Here is a 17,235-nt window from a genome sequence, read left to right as displayed (position 1 = left end):
AAAGCACAATGGAAAGTGCAAGTTTTTGTTCGTACGAAGGCCTAATTATAAAAGTTAGTAGGAAAGTAATAGATTCGAATAAGCTTAACCCATCCCTTAGGGCAGTTGCCCGAACACCTACGCCTCAGAGTGGGCTTTTTTTGTAGGAAGGTGACAAGTATTTTTCCATAGCAATCGTCCACACTATTTGGAACGCCTACGTTTTATTAAATTTAGATTTCCATACATTTTAGACTTACTAGATTCCTTTATTTTATTGAATTTCGTGAATTCCCTTTTTATTTATTTAAAAAAAAAAAAAAAATTAGAAATATTCTTGTTATTTCTCCATTGACACTAAAGGTGTTTTTGAAATGTGTTTTGAATTATCTTGTTTTATTTGCAGACTAGAAGTTTTTATACGTAGTCGTCAATGACCTCAAAAGTCTCAACAAACCTATATTTTACAGCAAAAGAGAACGGCTACCTAATAGATAAAGATACCCAGGTGTGTATCTCAATACGCATTACATACGAACGCTGTATTGTCCCTTCGCTGGTACCTAGTACCTACATTACTTATGTTTCTAAAACAGGTGTATGTGTTCAACATAATTGGCCATTCCTAGCCTCGTATGTTTTGTTTCCTAAACTCCGATTTTATCTCTACCTAAACAAAGGCTATAAATCTGGATTCATCAACAATTCATGCAGACCACAGGGTTAAAGGTATCCCATGTTAAAAGCTTTCTGTAACTTGTAATAGAAGCTACTAAAATCACCTGGAATGTGTATCGGGACATCTATATTAACGGAGTAGGAAGAAAGCACAAAAGAGAGCTTTTAGTACAGGCTTGTCCAACCCGCGGCCCGCGAGCTCATTTTTGTGGCCCGCGAAGGCTTGCTTAAAAAAATGAACAATGGGAAATAACAGTAAATATACTAAATAAAATAATTAATGCATGAAAATTTTCAAATTTATAAAAATTATCCCAGTTTACCTTACAAATTACGGACGAGTCCCTATCACACCTTCTACGTTTGTGTACCGAAGACGTGAATGTCGATATTCACGCACTTGTGTGCAGAGCGTCCACAGAAGATCTGCTGGAATACAGTGAGAGTATATGAATATAGCAAGACACCTCTCAGTGTACTGTATGGAGTACATCAGAGATCCTACTGTACTGAGGTAAGTATTGCTATTCAGTCGTTGGAATATAGCCACTGACGTGTCGTGTTGGGGGTGGTCTTAAGCTGGTTCCACTTTCCACACATAGTCGACACCGTCGATGGACGACCCTTGACTATGTGTGGACACAGCTTTAGAATCCATGTTTCAAAATGTTTCACTCTTGGTCTTGAAAGTGGCACTTTTTTGAGCACATTGTACAAGTGCTTACACATTGTACAAGTGTTAACATTGTCCCACTTTTTACAGGTGGAATTATTCACTCAGCAAATATTGAGAACCAACACGTGTCTCTCGGGAAGTCATATGTTTTCCATGAACAGAAACTTTCTTCTGACGGTAAGTAAGTTATTCTATTTTTAGGAGGGACCCGTCCATTTCTACTTTCCTATCCTATAGGAAGGAAAGTAATGTAATCGGGTTATTTAATTTTTTGCTCCCTCCCAAAGAAAAAAAAATCTGCTTTAGCAGATCTCTCGGGAAGTCATATGTTTTCCATGAACAGAAACTTTCTTCTGACGGTAAGTAAGTTATTCTATTTTTAGGAGGGACCCGTCCATATATACTTTCCTATCCTATAGGAAGGAAAGTACCTAATGTAATCGGGTAATTTAATTTTTTGCTCCCTCCCAAAGAAAAAAATCTTCTTTAGCAGATTTTTTTCTACTCAACGAATCATTTGCCCCTTTCCTAATTAGATATATCGGTTCATTTCAGATTGCTGGGACCATTATCACATTTGAACTTGTTCTGATGCAGCTTAAAGAAATTGCAGCCAGTATCTAAAAGTCGAAGACCAGTGAGGACTTTGTTACCAATCAAGGTCTCCAAAACTGCAAATGTAACCTCTAACCTCAAAACTATGACAGATACCTACCTACTACCCACCTATTTATTTATTTTACCTTGTTTAGACTGCGGAAGTAAAGGGACTTTTCAGTCTCATTCTGGCAGTATATGCAGGGTATATTTCATTCTATTGTATTCTATACGAATCTCGCACCTGGCAATAGGTCAACCTATTCTATGAAATTTGAAAATCGTGAATACGTCACTGAAAATTTCACGTCAATACGCCACTGGAACGGATCAGCCAATCAGAATCGAGGAAAATTTCTACGCCACAAACAGCTTTTGCCTTCGATGCATTTGGCTTGGAATCGGCTAGAAAGTTCAGCACCAAGTACAGTCAGTTCTATGTGGTCAGCCGATCGGTAAAGATTACATAAGCTTTTTGGGGAGTCGAATTTTTTTCTCCAATATAAATTTTCCACGTTTATTTTTTTAACTTTTTAGAAAACAGAAGAGGTAAATTAAATGTTCCTTTTGTGTTTTGTTTTAATTTCTTATTTTGTGTACCTTTATGTATTTTTCGTAGGTCTTTTCATAATACTATGTGTACCTATTTCAATAAAATTTATCGGTCTGTTCTGTAGGTAAGTAAATTTGATCCTTTCATCATAACTATCGAACGGTTTGTCCAGTTTTCATGAAATTTTTGCAAAAATGTCCAAAAATATTTTCCTTTAAATTTTGGTCTCGATTAGGCATTTGACGACCACGACGGCCTCTTCAAAATACTTTGCAGCATCAAACTTCCAAACGCTTTGTATTGTACTGATTTGATTTAAATATTCCCTAAGGGCCGTCTGAAAGCCTGATCAGCCCCAAAATTCCAAGGGAAAAATTGGAATAGTGAACATTTTTACCAAATATCTCATTATTGGACTAACCATTAGGCAAAAGTCAATAGAAACCTATTTCCTTCGTTTTTTTTTTTTATAATGGGTGTCGAATCTGGAAATTTCTGCCTGCCAGAGTGTTACCTCTGGGTTGACAGTGTTTATGTGTCTGCATATTTCTGTACCTATCTACTTTTTTCACCTAAAAAAGGCCCCAAACGATACCCTCCTAGCCTGTGGTGTAGTGGTCAGGACGCTCGCCTGGTAAACAGGAGGGCGGGGTTCAATACTTGTTGAGCATTTGTTGTACCTGTGCTCTTTTTCTTGTATTAGCTACCTAGCTTTGCTCAGAAAATTTTGAATTTTAAGGGGTGGAAGGTGTCAACTCATGAATGGCCATAACTTGGACAGATTGGGACAGATTGTGTTACAGATACCTACCTGATTTACTTTTTTTTTTAGCAACCGAAATCCTTGAGTGCAATTTTTTCCGATTATGGGTGTCGAAGCTGGACATTTCTGCATGCCACCGTGTTACCTGTGGGTTAACCGTGTTTCTATTTACCTATGTGTCAGCAATCTGCATGTTTCTGTAGGTACTTATTTATTCAATGTTTTTTTTTTTAAACTCATTCCCGACTGCCCACCCAAAGTACCTTACTTTGTCAGCATACTGAAAAGTTAAGGGGGAGGAGCCAAGTCTGAGTCAAGAGAGGGGGAAAAGTTCTCCTACGCATGCGCAAGAACATTGAGCTAGGAGAAGCAGAATAGGGGAAAGTTTCCCCTACTCCTCCTCTTTCTGAACTTCGATGTTGTGCTGACAAAGTTAGGTACTCTGGGTGGGCAGTCGGGTGGGAACTATGCTACTCGACGGTTCGAAGCTTAAAAAAATTATCGGATTTTTTTCTGATTTTTATTTTGATATTCTTTCCTTTATTTTTAATTATAGGAAATGTCTTTTTTAAGATTTTTTTCCCATTTCCATTTTAGGCCTATTTCCATTTTTTCCAATTTCCATATAGGATTACACAGGCCAAACTTCTACTATGCCCTCGCTATTTGAAGGAGAAAATCTGCTGTAAATGAGAAAGATTAATTTCTCTTTCTCTGGTCGTTGATTTGAGATGAATAATCTAGTCTGTAATCTGAGTAAGCAAGGCGGTTCCCTTCAGTACCCAGTAAGCCTCCGGTTGCATAGACGGCAGCAGCACAGTGATGACAAAGTTCGTACTATGCCCAGTAGTAGACAAAGTCCCCGCTCGCACCGAAGTCTTGTACAGGGGACACGGGTAGCGTGGGGTAATTGTGTCCACAGTAGTGACGGATTTGAGTCGCATCACGGGCAGAGGGGGGTTAATGATGCCGGGCTCCGGGTCTGCCAGATTGTCACTGATTACGTCATAGCTGGCAGCGTCCAGGAATAGACCGTGTACGAGAAAATAGTCAGGGGACGGGGAGAGACCGCCGTAGCTTGAGGACACCTGAGGAATAATAGATCAAATGGTCTGATAAGGGACATGCTAGCTAGAGGATCGGTACAATACGGCACAGACCAAACGAGTCCAATGTAATTGGGAGATTAGGCATATCTATGTATATAAATAAAATTGTAGATTTGACTGTACATTGCTTAGAATCGTGAAATTTATAGTTATTCTTACTCCTTATGCATCCACGATTCCAAAAATCACATTGGAAAAATTTGTCTCTCCGTCTGTCTGTCTGTGGGTATGTCTGTCTGTCACGTAGTCTCTCAGACGATCTGAGCGTGAATGGCTGTCAAATTCTTGCTGTCTGGCTTACAATAAAAATAAATTAGACTACATTAACATTACTTTCCTTTCTATAGGATAAGGAAAGTAAAAATGAAGCTCTAGTGGGGCCCCCTTTTTCTCCCCTAAATATCGCCCTGCCCCTGAATCAAATCCCTAAGAAGCTCTGATATATCATAACTTTATCTCCGCAGATACCATACCCTGGGAGGCCCTCACCTACACTTTCGGTGAGGTGAACTACGGAGGCCGAGTGACAGACTACTGGGACCAGCGCACGCTCAAAACCATCCTCCTCACCTATTTCGGCTTCCACACGCTAGCCCCAGACTATGTCTATTCTGCCTCGGGCACTTACTATTGCCCCGAGACAGAGGAGTGCAACACGCTAGAGATGTATAGGGAGTTTGTGGAGGAACTGCCCATCATTGAAGAGCCAGAGATATTTGGCATGCATGACAACGCGAATATTGCTTTCCAGATGAAGGAGACTAAGAATGTAAGTTGTTTTCTTTGGTTTTCCCCTAGATATTTGGCATGCATGACAACGCCAATATTGCTTTCCAGATGAAGGAGACTAAGAATGTAAGTTTTCTTTGGTTTTCCCCATAATACTCGTATCTTCTTTATCTACATAAAGTATTTGAAGAAAAATAGAATACAATACACCCTGTTTATACTGCCGAAATGAGACTGAAGAGACCCTTTACTCCCGCAGTCTAAACAAGGTCTCAAGTATTTGGTACAGATTAAATTCACAAATTATAAATAAAGAACCTAGAACGCGGGTTCGATTCTTGCCCGCGGCGGACTTTATCCTTAACAAATAAGGTTCGTTCTCGGAACGGCTGCCTTCCTCCTATCCTTTCCTTCCTCTATTTTCGATTTCGGGGCGATAGGACCTTAGTAGTTAAAGTTCCCTCTATCTCTATCTTAAGCAAAGACTTAACAACCATTTATTTTCTTCTCTATATGTCCTCAGGTAATACAAACCATAATGGAGGTTCAACCCAGGGAGGGTGGCAGTTCAGAAGGCAAAAGTCCAGACGAGCTAGTGTTGGAGCAATGCGATAGTGTGATCGAACGAATCAAAACCAAAATAGACAAGGACAATGCTCACCCTAGTCTGTTGGAGAAAGGTAAGCACGGTGTAGAGTTTAGGTAGGTCTTACAGATTGTAAAACCATGAGAAATCTGAAGTCCAAGAGCAGTAAATTTTTTGCCTCTGTAAGGGATTGAATCTGTAACCTCCAGCGTGCAAGCCTAAGAACAATGCCATAGAGTTTGCCTTCAAAAGTAATAAATGAAATCAAATGTACTGTTTTGGGTGCAATAGTCCTACATACTGTACTCCGCACATAGGAATTTCGTCAGAAAAGACCCCCATTTCAATGTAAATGCACTGTTAGTCTAGACATCCAGTGGTAACGTACCTTCTTGTCATGCAGAAGGTCCCGGGTTTGATGCCCGGGGCGGTACCAGTAATAAAATGTAGATATTCTAATATATTCCCCGTCTTTTCTCCCTCAGATGCCAAGGGTCGCCTACCATCACTCACCACGGTACTTATGCAAGAGACTGATAGATTTAATAAAGTTCTGCTTAATATACATACATCATTGGAGAGTCCCCCCCCCCACACACACCCCACCCCACACCCCACACGCACACACACCACACACGCACACACACACCCACCCACACACACACACACATTCCACCACACACACCCCACCACACACACGCACACACACAACCCACCACACACACCCTACCACACACACAGACCCACCACACACCCCACCACACACATACATACACACACGCACACCACCCACCACACACACACACACCCCACACACACACACACATTCCACCACACACAACACACACACCCCACCACACGCACGCACACACACACAACCCACCACACACACACACCACACACACACACACACCACACACACACCCCACCACACACACACCACACACGCACACACACACACACACCCCCACCACACACGCACACATACACACACATCACAAACCCACACACACACCCACACAAACAACACACACCACACACACGCACACACACAACCCACCACACACCCCACCACACACATACATACACACACACACGCACACCACCCACCACACACACCCCACGAGCTACATTTTTCTCCTCTACTGTCAGACTCCGAAAAAATTGGGTTTATTAGGCCATTTTCTTCGCGTTTTTGAACCGCCGCCATTTTGAATCAGGATGGAATTTGAAAATTTCAAGTAGCCTATGTCACCCGGAGTTCTTTTCTTAACAACCACAAAAAATTTCATCAAAATCGGTTGAGCCGTTTTCTCGTGAAAAGAGGACAAAAACGGGTGTATTAGGCTATTTTCTTCACGTTTTTGAACCGCCGCCATTTTGAATCAGGATGGAATGTGAAAATTTCAAGTAGTCTATGTCACCCGGAGTACTTTTCTTAACAACCACAAAAAATTTCTTCAAAATCGGTCGAGCCGTTTTCTCGTGAAAAGAGGACAACCAAAGGTCTATTTAGCGTAACAGACAGACATACACACATACAGACAGACAGACAGACAGACAGACAGAAATTTTTCTAATGTGATTTTTGGAATCGTGGATGCATAAGGAGTAAGAATAACTAAAAATTTCACGATTCTAAGCAATGTACAGACAAATCTACAATTTCATTTATATATAGATAGATAGAGACTCACCTCTTCACCCCCTGCCTTCCTGTGGGCCAGTTCTATTTCCTCTTGACTTAGAACTACATTGGTCATTTGGAAATCTATCTTGAGAGTATCTATGGCAATGTCGTGACGTCTAGCATGTGTTTGTAGACACCCCGTCATGAAACCTGAGGGTAAAACATAAATCAATTAACACTTTAAAGTAGAAGGTATAACTACACCTATTGTATCTAGTCTCTGTATTAGACCTCTGTATCCAATAACATTTGCAAGTATCACTACATAGTGCATAACAAGTACAAGAAACTTTGCTGTGAACCTTGATCTCCATTTGAAACTAGTGGACATGCTATGACCTTTGACCCAAACTCGTAAAAGTCCAAGTTTAGGTTTAAATGATACGAAATGTATAAATAGGTGAAAAGCCCATCTTTTTTCGTTATTCAATGACCGCCACTCACGCTCAGACAGTCTGACAGTTGGGTCTCTCAGACAGTCTGAAGGTTTTCCCGCCACACATGTTCCGACTATCTGACAGACCGTCAGACGGTCTGAGCGTGACTGGCTGGCATAAGATCCTAGTAGCATACTATTCATCAGAGTTTTTACCTTGAGGGAAGAAGAAGCCAGAGATCCAAAACGACACGGGTGGACCATGGTTAAGCCACACGGCTATGAAATCAATACGTAGCGCCAGATCCTTGATCCAAGAACCTAATGATTTCAGCGAGGGGTAACATTTGGCGGACCAAAGTTTTGGAACCTGGGGAGAGAAAAAGGGTGGATGTTAGGCCAGACACTATCAGGTAGACCTGACAGGTACACCTGATCAGGTGCGCCTGTCAGGTCTACCTGATATCTAATGAGCACACACATCATCAGGTAAACTTGACAGGCGGACCTGATCAAGTATACCTGTCAGGTCTACCTGATAGTGAGTATGAGCCGTTCCAAGAACGAACATTATCTGTTTAGGATAAAATCATACCTGGGGGGGAATCGAACCTACGAAATAGCGCGTACAAGCCAGGCGCGCTACCTTCCAAGCTAACTACCTAGAGAAGTGGTACAATGTTGCTTTAACTTCAGTGATCCATTGAGAATTGGTTCAACGAGCTATTGCGGCTGATCTTCATAACATTTGGTTGGGCTCTATCTTCTATAACTATGTTACTCACCTGATTATTTAGAAAGCTGTTGTATACTTCTTCCAGCTCATCATTCATGACTATAAAGCCTCGGATGGCTTTCTTCAAACTCTCCAGACTGAATAACAATATCAAAGTCCCCCACAGTCAACCCGATTTGGTGCGTACAGAGACTCGGTAACTGTTTGAACTTGGCCGGGAACATCAGGGCCAGATAGTTCACTGAGGACCACATGACGTCCGTCAATTTCACCACGTTAGGTTTAGGGGGGAGGGTCTTGGTAGAGCCCACAGGACCGCGTAGGAGAAAGTTCCAATAGGGCTCGGGCAGGGATCTGGCCTGACGTAAATCTATCAGTCTCTTGCATAAGTACCGTGGTGAGTGATGGTAGGCGACCCTTGGCATCTGAGGGAGAAAAGACGGGGAATATATTAGAATATCTACATTTTATTACTGGTACCGCCCCGGGCATCAAACCCGGGACCTTCTGCATGACAAGAAGGTACGTCACCACTGGATGTCTAGACTAACAGTGCATTTACATTAAAATGGGGGTCTTTTCTAACGAAATTCCCAAGTGCGAAGTACAGATACCGCCCCGGGCATCAAACCCGGGACCTTCTGCATGACAAGAAGGTACGTTACCACTGGATGTCTAGACTAACAATGCATTTACATTGAAATGGGGGTCTTTTCTGACGAAATTCCCATGTGCGGAGTACAGTATGTCGGACTATTATACCGCCCCGGGCATCAAACCCGGGACCTTCTGCATGACAAGAAGGTACGTTACCACTGGATGTCTAGACTAACAATGCATTTACATTACATTGAAATGGGGATCTTTTCTGACGAAATTCCCAAGTGCGGAGTCCAGTATGTAGGACTATTGCACCCAAAACAGTACATTTGATTTCATTTATTACTTTTGAAGGCAAACTCTATGGCATTGTCTATAAAATGAATTTTAAAAATTGCCGCCGGGACAGCTATCTCACGTTGTCCGAGCTCATCTCAGCCCTGTTCATAAACACACCCTAAAGGGGCAAAAGTAAAAGACAGTCTGAGACATAGGTCTCTCCGACGGTCTGAAGCTTTTCCCACCACACATGTTCCGACTGTCTGTGGGTCTGACAGACCGTCAGGTCTGAGAGTGAGTGACTGGCATAAAATCCCCGTAACGTACTATTCATCAGAGTTTTTACCTTGAGGGAAGAAGAAGCCAGAGATCCAAAACGACACGGGTGGACCATGGTTAAGCCACACGGCTATGAAATCAATACGTAGCGCCAGATCCTTGATCCAAGAACCTAATGATTTCAGCGAGGGGTAACATTTGGCGGACCAAAGTTTTGGAACCTGGGGAGAGAAAAAGGGTGGATGTTAGGCCAGACACTATCAGGTAGACCTGACAGGTACACCTGATCAGGTGCGCCTGTCAGGTCTACCTGATATCTAATGAGCACACACATCATCAGGTAAACTTGACAGGCGGACCTGATCAAGTATACCTGTCAGGTCTACCTGAAAGTGAGTGTGAGCCGTTCCAAGAACGAACATTATCTGTTTAGGATAAAATCATACCTGGGGGGAATCGAACCTACGAAATAGCGCGTACAAGCCAGGCACCAAAGTTTTGGAACCTGGGGAGAGAAAAAGGGTGGATGTTAGGCCAGACACTATCAGGTAGACCTGACAGGTACACCTGATCAGGTCCGCCTGTCAGGTCTACCTGATATCTGATGAGCACACACACCATCAGGTAGACTTGACAGGCGGACCTGATCAAGTATACCTGTCAGGTCTACCTGATAGTGAGTATGAGCCGTTCCAAGAACGAACATTATCTGTTTAGGATAAATCATACCTGGGGGGGAATCGAACCTACGAAATAGCGCGTACAAGCCAGGTGCGCTACCTTCCAAGCTAACTAGGGTGGTAGAAGTGGTACAATGTTGCTTTAACTTCAGTGATCCATTGAGAATTGGTTCAACGAGCTATTGCGGCTGATCTTCATAACATTTGGTTGGGCTCTATCTTCTATAACTATGTTACTCACCTGATTATTTAGAAAGCTGTTGTATACTTCTTCCAACTCATCATTCATGACTATAAAGCCTCGGATGGCTTTCTTCAAACTCTCCAATGATGTATGTATATTAAGCAGAACTTTATTAAATCTATCAGTCTCTTGCATAAGTACCGTGGTGAGTGATGGTAGGCGACCCTTGGCATCTGAGGGAGAAAAGACGGGGAATATATTACTGGTACCGTCCCGGGCATCAAACCCGGGACCTTCTGCATGACAAGAAGGTACGTTACCACTGGATGTCTAGACTAACAGTGCATTTACATTGAAATGGGGGTCTTTTCTGACGAAATTCCTATGTGCGGAGTACAGTATGTAGGACTATTGCACCCAAAACAGTACATTTGATTTCATTTATTACTTTTGAAGACAAACTCTATTGCATTGTTCTTAGGCTTGCACGCTGGAGGTTACAGATTCAATCCGTCAATCCCTTACAGAGGCAAAAAATTTACTGCTGTAGGACTATTGCACCCAAAACAGTACATTTGATTTCATTTATTACTTTTGAAGGCAAACTCTATGGCATTGTTCTTAGGCTTGCACCCTGGAGGTTACAAATTCAATGCCCCACAGAGGCAAAAAATTTACTGCTCTTGGACTTCAGATTTCTCATGGTTTTACAATCTGTAAGACCTACCTAAACTCTACACCGTGCTTACCTTTCTCCAACAGACTAGGGTGAGCATTGTCCTTGTCTATTTTGGTTTTGATTCATTCGATCACACTATCACATTGCTCCAACACTAGCTCGTCTGGACTTTTGCCTTCTGAACTGCCACCCTCCCTGGGTTGAACCTCCATTATGGTTTGTATTACCTGAGGACATATAGAGAGGAAAATAAATGGTTGTTAAGTCTTTGCTTAAAGGTGGATTTTCACCAACGCGACCTGTTTTCACTTGCAACATTTGTCGCGCGACGTGACCTGTTTTCACTTGCAATTAAAAAATATTTTGATTTATTTTTTTTAAGCTGTGTATTCAACGTGATATAGGGTGATAAAAATTATAGTTGAACCTCCATTATGGTTTGTATTACCTGAGGACACACAGAGAAGAAAATAAATGGTTGTTAAGTCTTTGCTTAAGATAGAGATAGGGGGAACTGTAACTACTAAGGTCCTATCGCCCCGAAATCGAGGAAGGAAAGGATAGGAGGAAGGCAGCCGTTCCGAGAACGAACCTTATTTGTTTAGGATAAAGTCCACCGCGGACAAGAATCGAACCCGCGTTCTAGGTTATTTATAATTTGTGAATTTAATCTGTACCAAATACTTGAGACCTTGTTTAGACTGCGGGAGTAAATGGTCTCTTCAGTCTCATTTCGGCAGTATAAGTAGGGTGTATTCTATTCTATTTTTCTTCAAATACTTTATGTAGGTAAAGAAGATATTATGGGGAAAACAAAGAAAACTTACATTCTTAGTCTCCTAAAACTTACATTCTTAGTCTCCTTCATCTGGAAAGCAATATTGGCGTTGTCATGCATGCCAAATATCTCCGGCTCTTCAATAATGGGCAGTTCCTCCACAAACTCCCTATACATCTCTAGCGTGTTGCACTCCTCTGTCTCGGGGCAATAGTAAGTGCCCGAGGCAGAATAGACATAGTCTGGGGCTAGAGTGTGGAAGCCGAAATAGGTGAGGAGGATGGTTTTGAGAGTGCGCTGGTCCCAGTAGTCTGTCACTCGGCCTCCGTAGTTCACCTCACCGAATGCGTGTTGCACTCCTCTGTCTCGGGGCAATAGTAAGTGCCCGAGGCAGAATAGACATAGTCTGGGGCTAGAGTGTGGAAGCCGAAATAAGTGAGGAGGATGGTTTTGAGCGTGCGCTGGTCCCAGTAGTCTGTCACTCGGCCTCCGTAGTTCACCTCACCGAAAGTGTAGGTGAGGGCCTCCCAGGGTATGGTATCTGCGGAGATAAAGTTATGATATATCAGAGCTTCTTGTGGTATGGGAAAAAATGTATACCTCGGCACCTATACTTTAAGGCACATTCTTTTACATCCATGCCTATCCAAGAACGGAAAAGTTCCGCCCTGGCCGGGATTCGAACCCAGCACCAGTCAGTGCTCTTGACCATTCAGTCACAGAGGTGGGCGGGGAATGGTATCTGGGGACAGTTCATTATTAAGAGCCTCCTACAATATTATTTTTTACACTTCTCTGTCTCCACTAGTTGCAACACTTTCCGCTACTCAACCGTACATTTTCTCTCACTCTTAGCGTTCAAACCTAGTGTAATTCCCACTGAACCACAAGGGCTACTAAGGGTACTACATATATGTACTGTAAAGTGACATTAATTTGGACAGAAAGACTAGTACTCACCCTGAGCGCAATACATCTTGAGCGTGCCTAGAGGGCACTCTAGGTCACTATCCTGAAGGGATAATGTTCGTTCTCGGAACGGCTGGCTTTCTCCTATCCTATCGTCTGAGAGACTAGGTCTGAAGCTTTTCCCGCCACAGTCTTGTCGGTCCGAGTGTGAGTGGCTGGCATTAGATATTCCCACTTCTCTATGCTTATTTGCCACTAAGAGCTACTTCGCGGGTTCAATGCGGGCCCAGGACAAACTTCATTGTAAACAGATAAGATTCGTTCTCGGAACGGCTGGCTTTCTTATATCCTGTTTTCGATCTTTCTTCGATTTCTCTACGAAACCTAAGACCTCCGTTGTTAATGTTCCCTCCATTCTCTATTCTTTGTGAGATTACTATGCACTGTAAAGTGACATGAATTTGGACACAAAGACTAGTAGGTACTCACCCTGAGCGCAATACATTTTGAGCGTGCCTAGGGCGCACTCTAGGTCACTATCATTGAACTCATACAGAATATTCCAGCCTAGCGGTCCGAACTTCTTCCTCTCCTGAATTACAGCATGGAAGAAACACACCCCGAATACCATCTTACGCCATGCGCCCTCTAGTGAGTGAGTGTTGAACACTTGTTCGTCAATAGTGGCTAGGGAGCGTTTCAAATTGGAACGAATGCCTGGAATAGATGGGAAATGTTATACGAGATGTATTAATAAATGCAAAATTTTTGTTTAGGAAAGCAATATTTAATTGTGTTGAGCATACCTAAATGTTTGTCACCGTTATCGTTCCCCGCTTTACACTACGCTAAATTGTATGACTTGACTTGGACTCGAACTACCAGCCTCCAAATCCAGAGTCCATCGCGTGAACCACTACACCACTGAGGTTGGTAAGATAAGAAAATAGAATATACATATACCTTGTTCATCCTAAGTAGAATAAAGTTCGTTCTCGGAACGGCTGGATTTCTCCTATCCTGTCTCTCTTCTCTCTTCGATTTCGGGACACTAAGACCTACGTTGTTACAATTACCTCTATCAAACCTCTAAAGAAACTAACAGGTTTGCATTGTTTTACCTTTAGGCGGCTCGTTGGTAACTTTGACCGAGTTCTGGAGTACTGATACTGGAAACGTGGGAGCTGGCAGCGAACTCATGTAGAGCCGGAAATCTCTGTGAACCTGAAAATAAAAACACGTTTGTCTTAGATCAAATAAAATAAAGCAATTTGTCTTAAGGTGTGTCCCAACGTAGTCGACTGGCCGTCGATCGACGAGGTGAATCTATGTTGGCGAGGTAGTGTGGACGGTTCAATCGAGGTCGATCGACGGTCAACTATGTGTGGACACACCTTTAGAAATAAAAGAAGATGATGCATCTTGAGCTTTAGCAACTTTAACTTTTTCACCTTTTCTAGTATATACCGGGATCGGTCCAGAGGCAGCTTTTTCCAGTGAGCTCTATTTAGCCATTCGTTTTAAATTAACCCTTTCTCCCGTATATCCTTTAAAACGCAATTTTCCAAAGTCTGCCTCTCTTCCTTACTCTCTGCACTTCTGTTCTCTCGACTTTTCCACATAATTATGTAGTCGTAATTTCATTACAAACACAAAACTAAAGAAAAATAAGTAGGTACCTATCTGAGATCATTTTAGGAGCATAAATTTTTGTCCAACCCTGGGAATCGAACTCACCTCCTCGTTATCCTCGGCCAGATCCAGGATGATAGTTTCCATAGCGACCATCCAGGAGCTAGCTACATGACAGTTCTGGAGAAACACCCAGTCCCCTACTTGTACGGCTTTCTGTATCATACGTTCTGCTAGTACCCCCTGACCTTGCCCTAGGGAAATGGCATGTACTCGGTCCTTATAGCCAACCTCGGCTGCGAACCGCTGGAAATTCCCGAATGGGTCCGACCCTGTGGGGAAATGGAAATATGGAGATTAGAATCCGAGCCTGGGCTGAAAGCAAGCTTCGCCAAAAATAATATTCATGATTTTGTAGAAAAAATCACTGTTGATTTTACTTCCCCTCCCCCCCTAGATTTTTTTTATTTTTACTTTCCTTATCCTATAGGAAGGAAAGTAATGTAATCGGGTCAAAATTTCGATGGCAGACAGACAGACTGACGACACGAAGCGAATACAATACCCGATTAGCCCGGTCCATTATATATCTTTTTTTTATTACTATACGTAATAATAAAGGAAAGGACGGGCTAAAAATAAACAAACACAAATCTTAATCTCACCTGGACTAAGTACAAACCACAAGTGGAGTGGTATTGGACGTACATCCTTGCTCATCTCATGTTAGATTAAATAGAGGGACTCTCACAGAACGCTTTCCCCAGCTTGATCTTAACATATTCGGTAACTCCAAACACCAGCTTCTCTCCTTCTAGACATTTCAGACATTTTGAGACCATGAGCTTTTCAAACTCGTCTAGCAGGGTGTTAAAATCCACACCTGGTAGAACAGAATATAATACTTTGTTTATCCTGCTCCGAATAGGACTGAAAAGCTCAGGAATTACAGTTCCCTCTGTCAAACCTCTTTTTAAAAAAGTTGCGGTTCTTCAAAAGGATAAATAATTACTACAGGTGGGTCTGTTTTTCATTCCTACGCCGCATCGATGCGGCGTCAACTTGACATTTACCTACTCTGCGTCAGGAGTGGGGGTAAAATCTGGAAATTCAACAAACATGACGAACATCTAGTGGAGAAATTACGAAACATTACTTTTTTCATTTTCCTCAATACAATAAAATTACAATATGGCGGAACCTGAGCTACTCGGAGACTCGCATCAGGGATTTAAGACGCAGCGTTGACGCTAAAGAAGGGGAAGTGGAATGAAAAACACGCGTCCACTTCACGTCGGGTTCGCATCGCACCTACGTCGAATGAAAAACAGACGCTACAGAAAACATTACGATTAGATACTTGAGTTTTGGTTCAATAATAAATGTGAAAGTACTTACTTAAAAAAAAAAAAAAAAAAAAAAAAAAATGGCTATAATCACTAAGATCCCTACCTGCAGGAGAGGCCGTTTCATCCAGCTTGAATAACAATATCAAAGTCCCCACAGTCAACCCGATTTGGTGCGTACAGAGACTCGGTAACTGTTTGAACTTGGCCGGGAACATCAGGGCCAGATAGTTCACTGAGGACCACATGACGTCCGTCAATTTCACCACGTTAGGTTTAGGGGGAGGGTCTTGGTAGAGGCCACAGGACCGCGTAGGAGAAAGTTCCAATAGGGCTCGGGCAGGGATCTGGCCTGACGTTGTATGCTGATACACAGCATGAAACTGTCAACGAGCTTGTGACGCTCGAATAGCCCTGGGGGGGGGGGGGGAGGGTAGATAAGTGACACAGACTGGCTTGTAAGCGCTAGACGCAGGCGCGATCTCAGAACAGTCGGCTTTTTCCTACCTCCGTTTTAACTCTTTTCTCTTATCAGGGGGGAGGGGGGGCAACATGAAACTTCTACATTCCAGAGAGCCATAGACCCATAACAATATCCAATTGTTCTTGGTTATTTGAGATGTGAGATACATAGTGTTGAAGTTAGGGCTGGCTTTCTCCTTTCCTTTCGGGACGATAAGACCTTAGCAGTATAGTCTTACAGTCCCTCTATCAAACCTCTTCAAAAAAGTATTGAAAAAAGAAGAACAAAAATTAATATAACACATCAACTCACCACGTGACACATTATTATACGCCGCCAGCGTAATGGCCGCTAGTAGAATCTCAATCCGTTTCTCCAGCTCAGGATTCTTCTCGCTCTTCTCAATCACGGACACAAACAGCTGATTGAAATACTTCAGACTGAACTGATACATGGGGTCAATATCCGCGAGACACGCCACTACAAAATAGAGACAGCTCCCCCTCTGAGCTACGCCACGATACTTCTCTCGAGCGATGGAAATATTGATGTCGGTTTCTTCAGCGATGATCAGACGTTGAGCGATAGCGGTGGAGGTTTCCTTGCTTTCGTTGAGTGTGTTGATGAGCTCTTCGTTGTCCAGAATGTTGCCTGCAACAGAGAATCCAATTTTTTAAAGCACCTAAAAGGAGGGAAAAATCCATGTCAATTGAACACTGGACAGATATCTTACTTTCATGATTTATTTGTGGATTTTGTGGTGAAGCTGAAAGCTTCTTATTTGCATGGTGGCCACCAAGTCGTTGGTTTCGAAGATTTTGTTCAGACCATTCTCGATGCGATCCTTCATTTCTTTCACCTGAAATTTACACATAAATGTCATTGTTTTCTCTTTTCCTCTTCTCATTATTATATTTTTTTTTCTTTTTTTTAT

The 17,235-nt window shown here is 42.5% G+C and overlaps 2 protein-coding genes across 2 annotated transcripts in view; one reads left to right on the top strand and one right to left on the bottom strand.

Annotated features, from left to right (window-relative positions):
• Window positions 1–1,039: 1,039 nt before the first annotated feature.
• On the top strand, window positions 1,040–2,278 carry LOC113468168 (gustatory receptor for sugar taste 64f-like). The gene is made up of 3 exons (XM_026824890.1): window positions 1,040–1,171; window positions 1,421–1,510; window positions 1,889–2,278. Exons 1-3 carry the CDS (start codon window positions 1,040–1,042, stop codon window positions 1,955–1,957), a joined length of 291 nt encoding a protein of 96 aa, XP_026680691.1. The 3' UTR covers window positions 1,958–2,278.
• A 1,261-nt stretch (window positions 2,279–3,539) lies between these two features.
• LOC103511005 (dynein heavy chain 6, axonemal-like) overlaps window positions 3,540–17,235 on the bottom strand; it is a 38,380-nt gene continuing 24,684 nt past the window's right edge. The window contains 15 exon segments of the mRNA XM_026824889.1: window positions 3,540–4,334; window positions 7,368–7,510; window positions 9,698–9,851; window positions 10,552–10,727; window positions 11,244–11,400; window positions 12,024–12,287; window positions 12,452–12,492; window positions 13,350–13,577; window positions 13,982–14,084; window positions 14,598–14,824; window positions 15,158–15,212; window positions 15,251–15,375; window positions 15,933–16,122; window positions 16,125–16,252; window positions 16,614–16,952. Of these exon segments, the coding sequence (XP_026680690.1) occupies window positions 3,987–4,334; window positions 7,368–7,510; window positions 9,698–9,851; window positions 10,552–10,727; window positions 11,244–11,400; window positions 12,024–12,287; window positions 12,452–12,492; window positions 13,350–13,577; window positions 13,982–14,084; window positions 14,598–14,824; window positions 15,158–15,212; window positions 15,251–15,375; window positions 15,933–16,122; window positions 16,125–16,252; window positions 16,614–16,952 (2,678 nt within the window). The 3' untranslated portion in view covers window positions 3,540–3,986.

This window comes from Diaphorina citri, unplaced genomic scaffold (assembly GCF_000475195.1).
Source record: "Diaphorina citri unplaced genomic scaffold, Diaci psyllid genome assembly version 1.1 scaffold663, whole genome shotgun sequence".
Classification (NCBI taxonomy): domain Eukaryota; kingdom Metazoa; phylum Arthropoda; class Insecta; order Hemiptera; family Psyllidae; genus Diaphorina; species Diaphorina citri.
The sequence above is the reverse complement of the archived record's forward strand: the minus strand, read 5'-3'. Positions and strand labels throughout refer to the sequence as shown.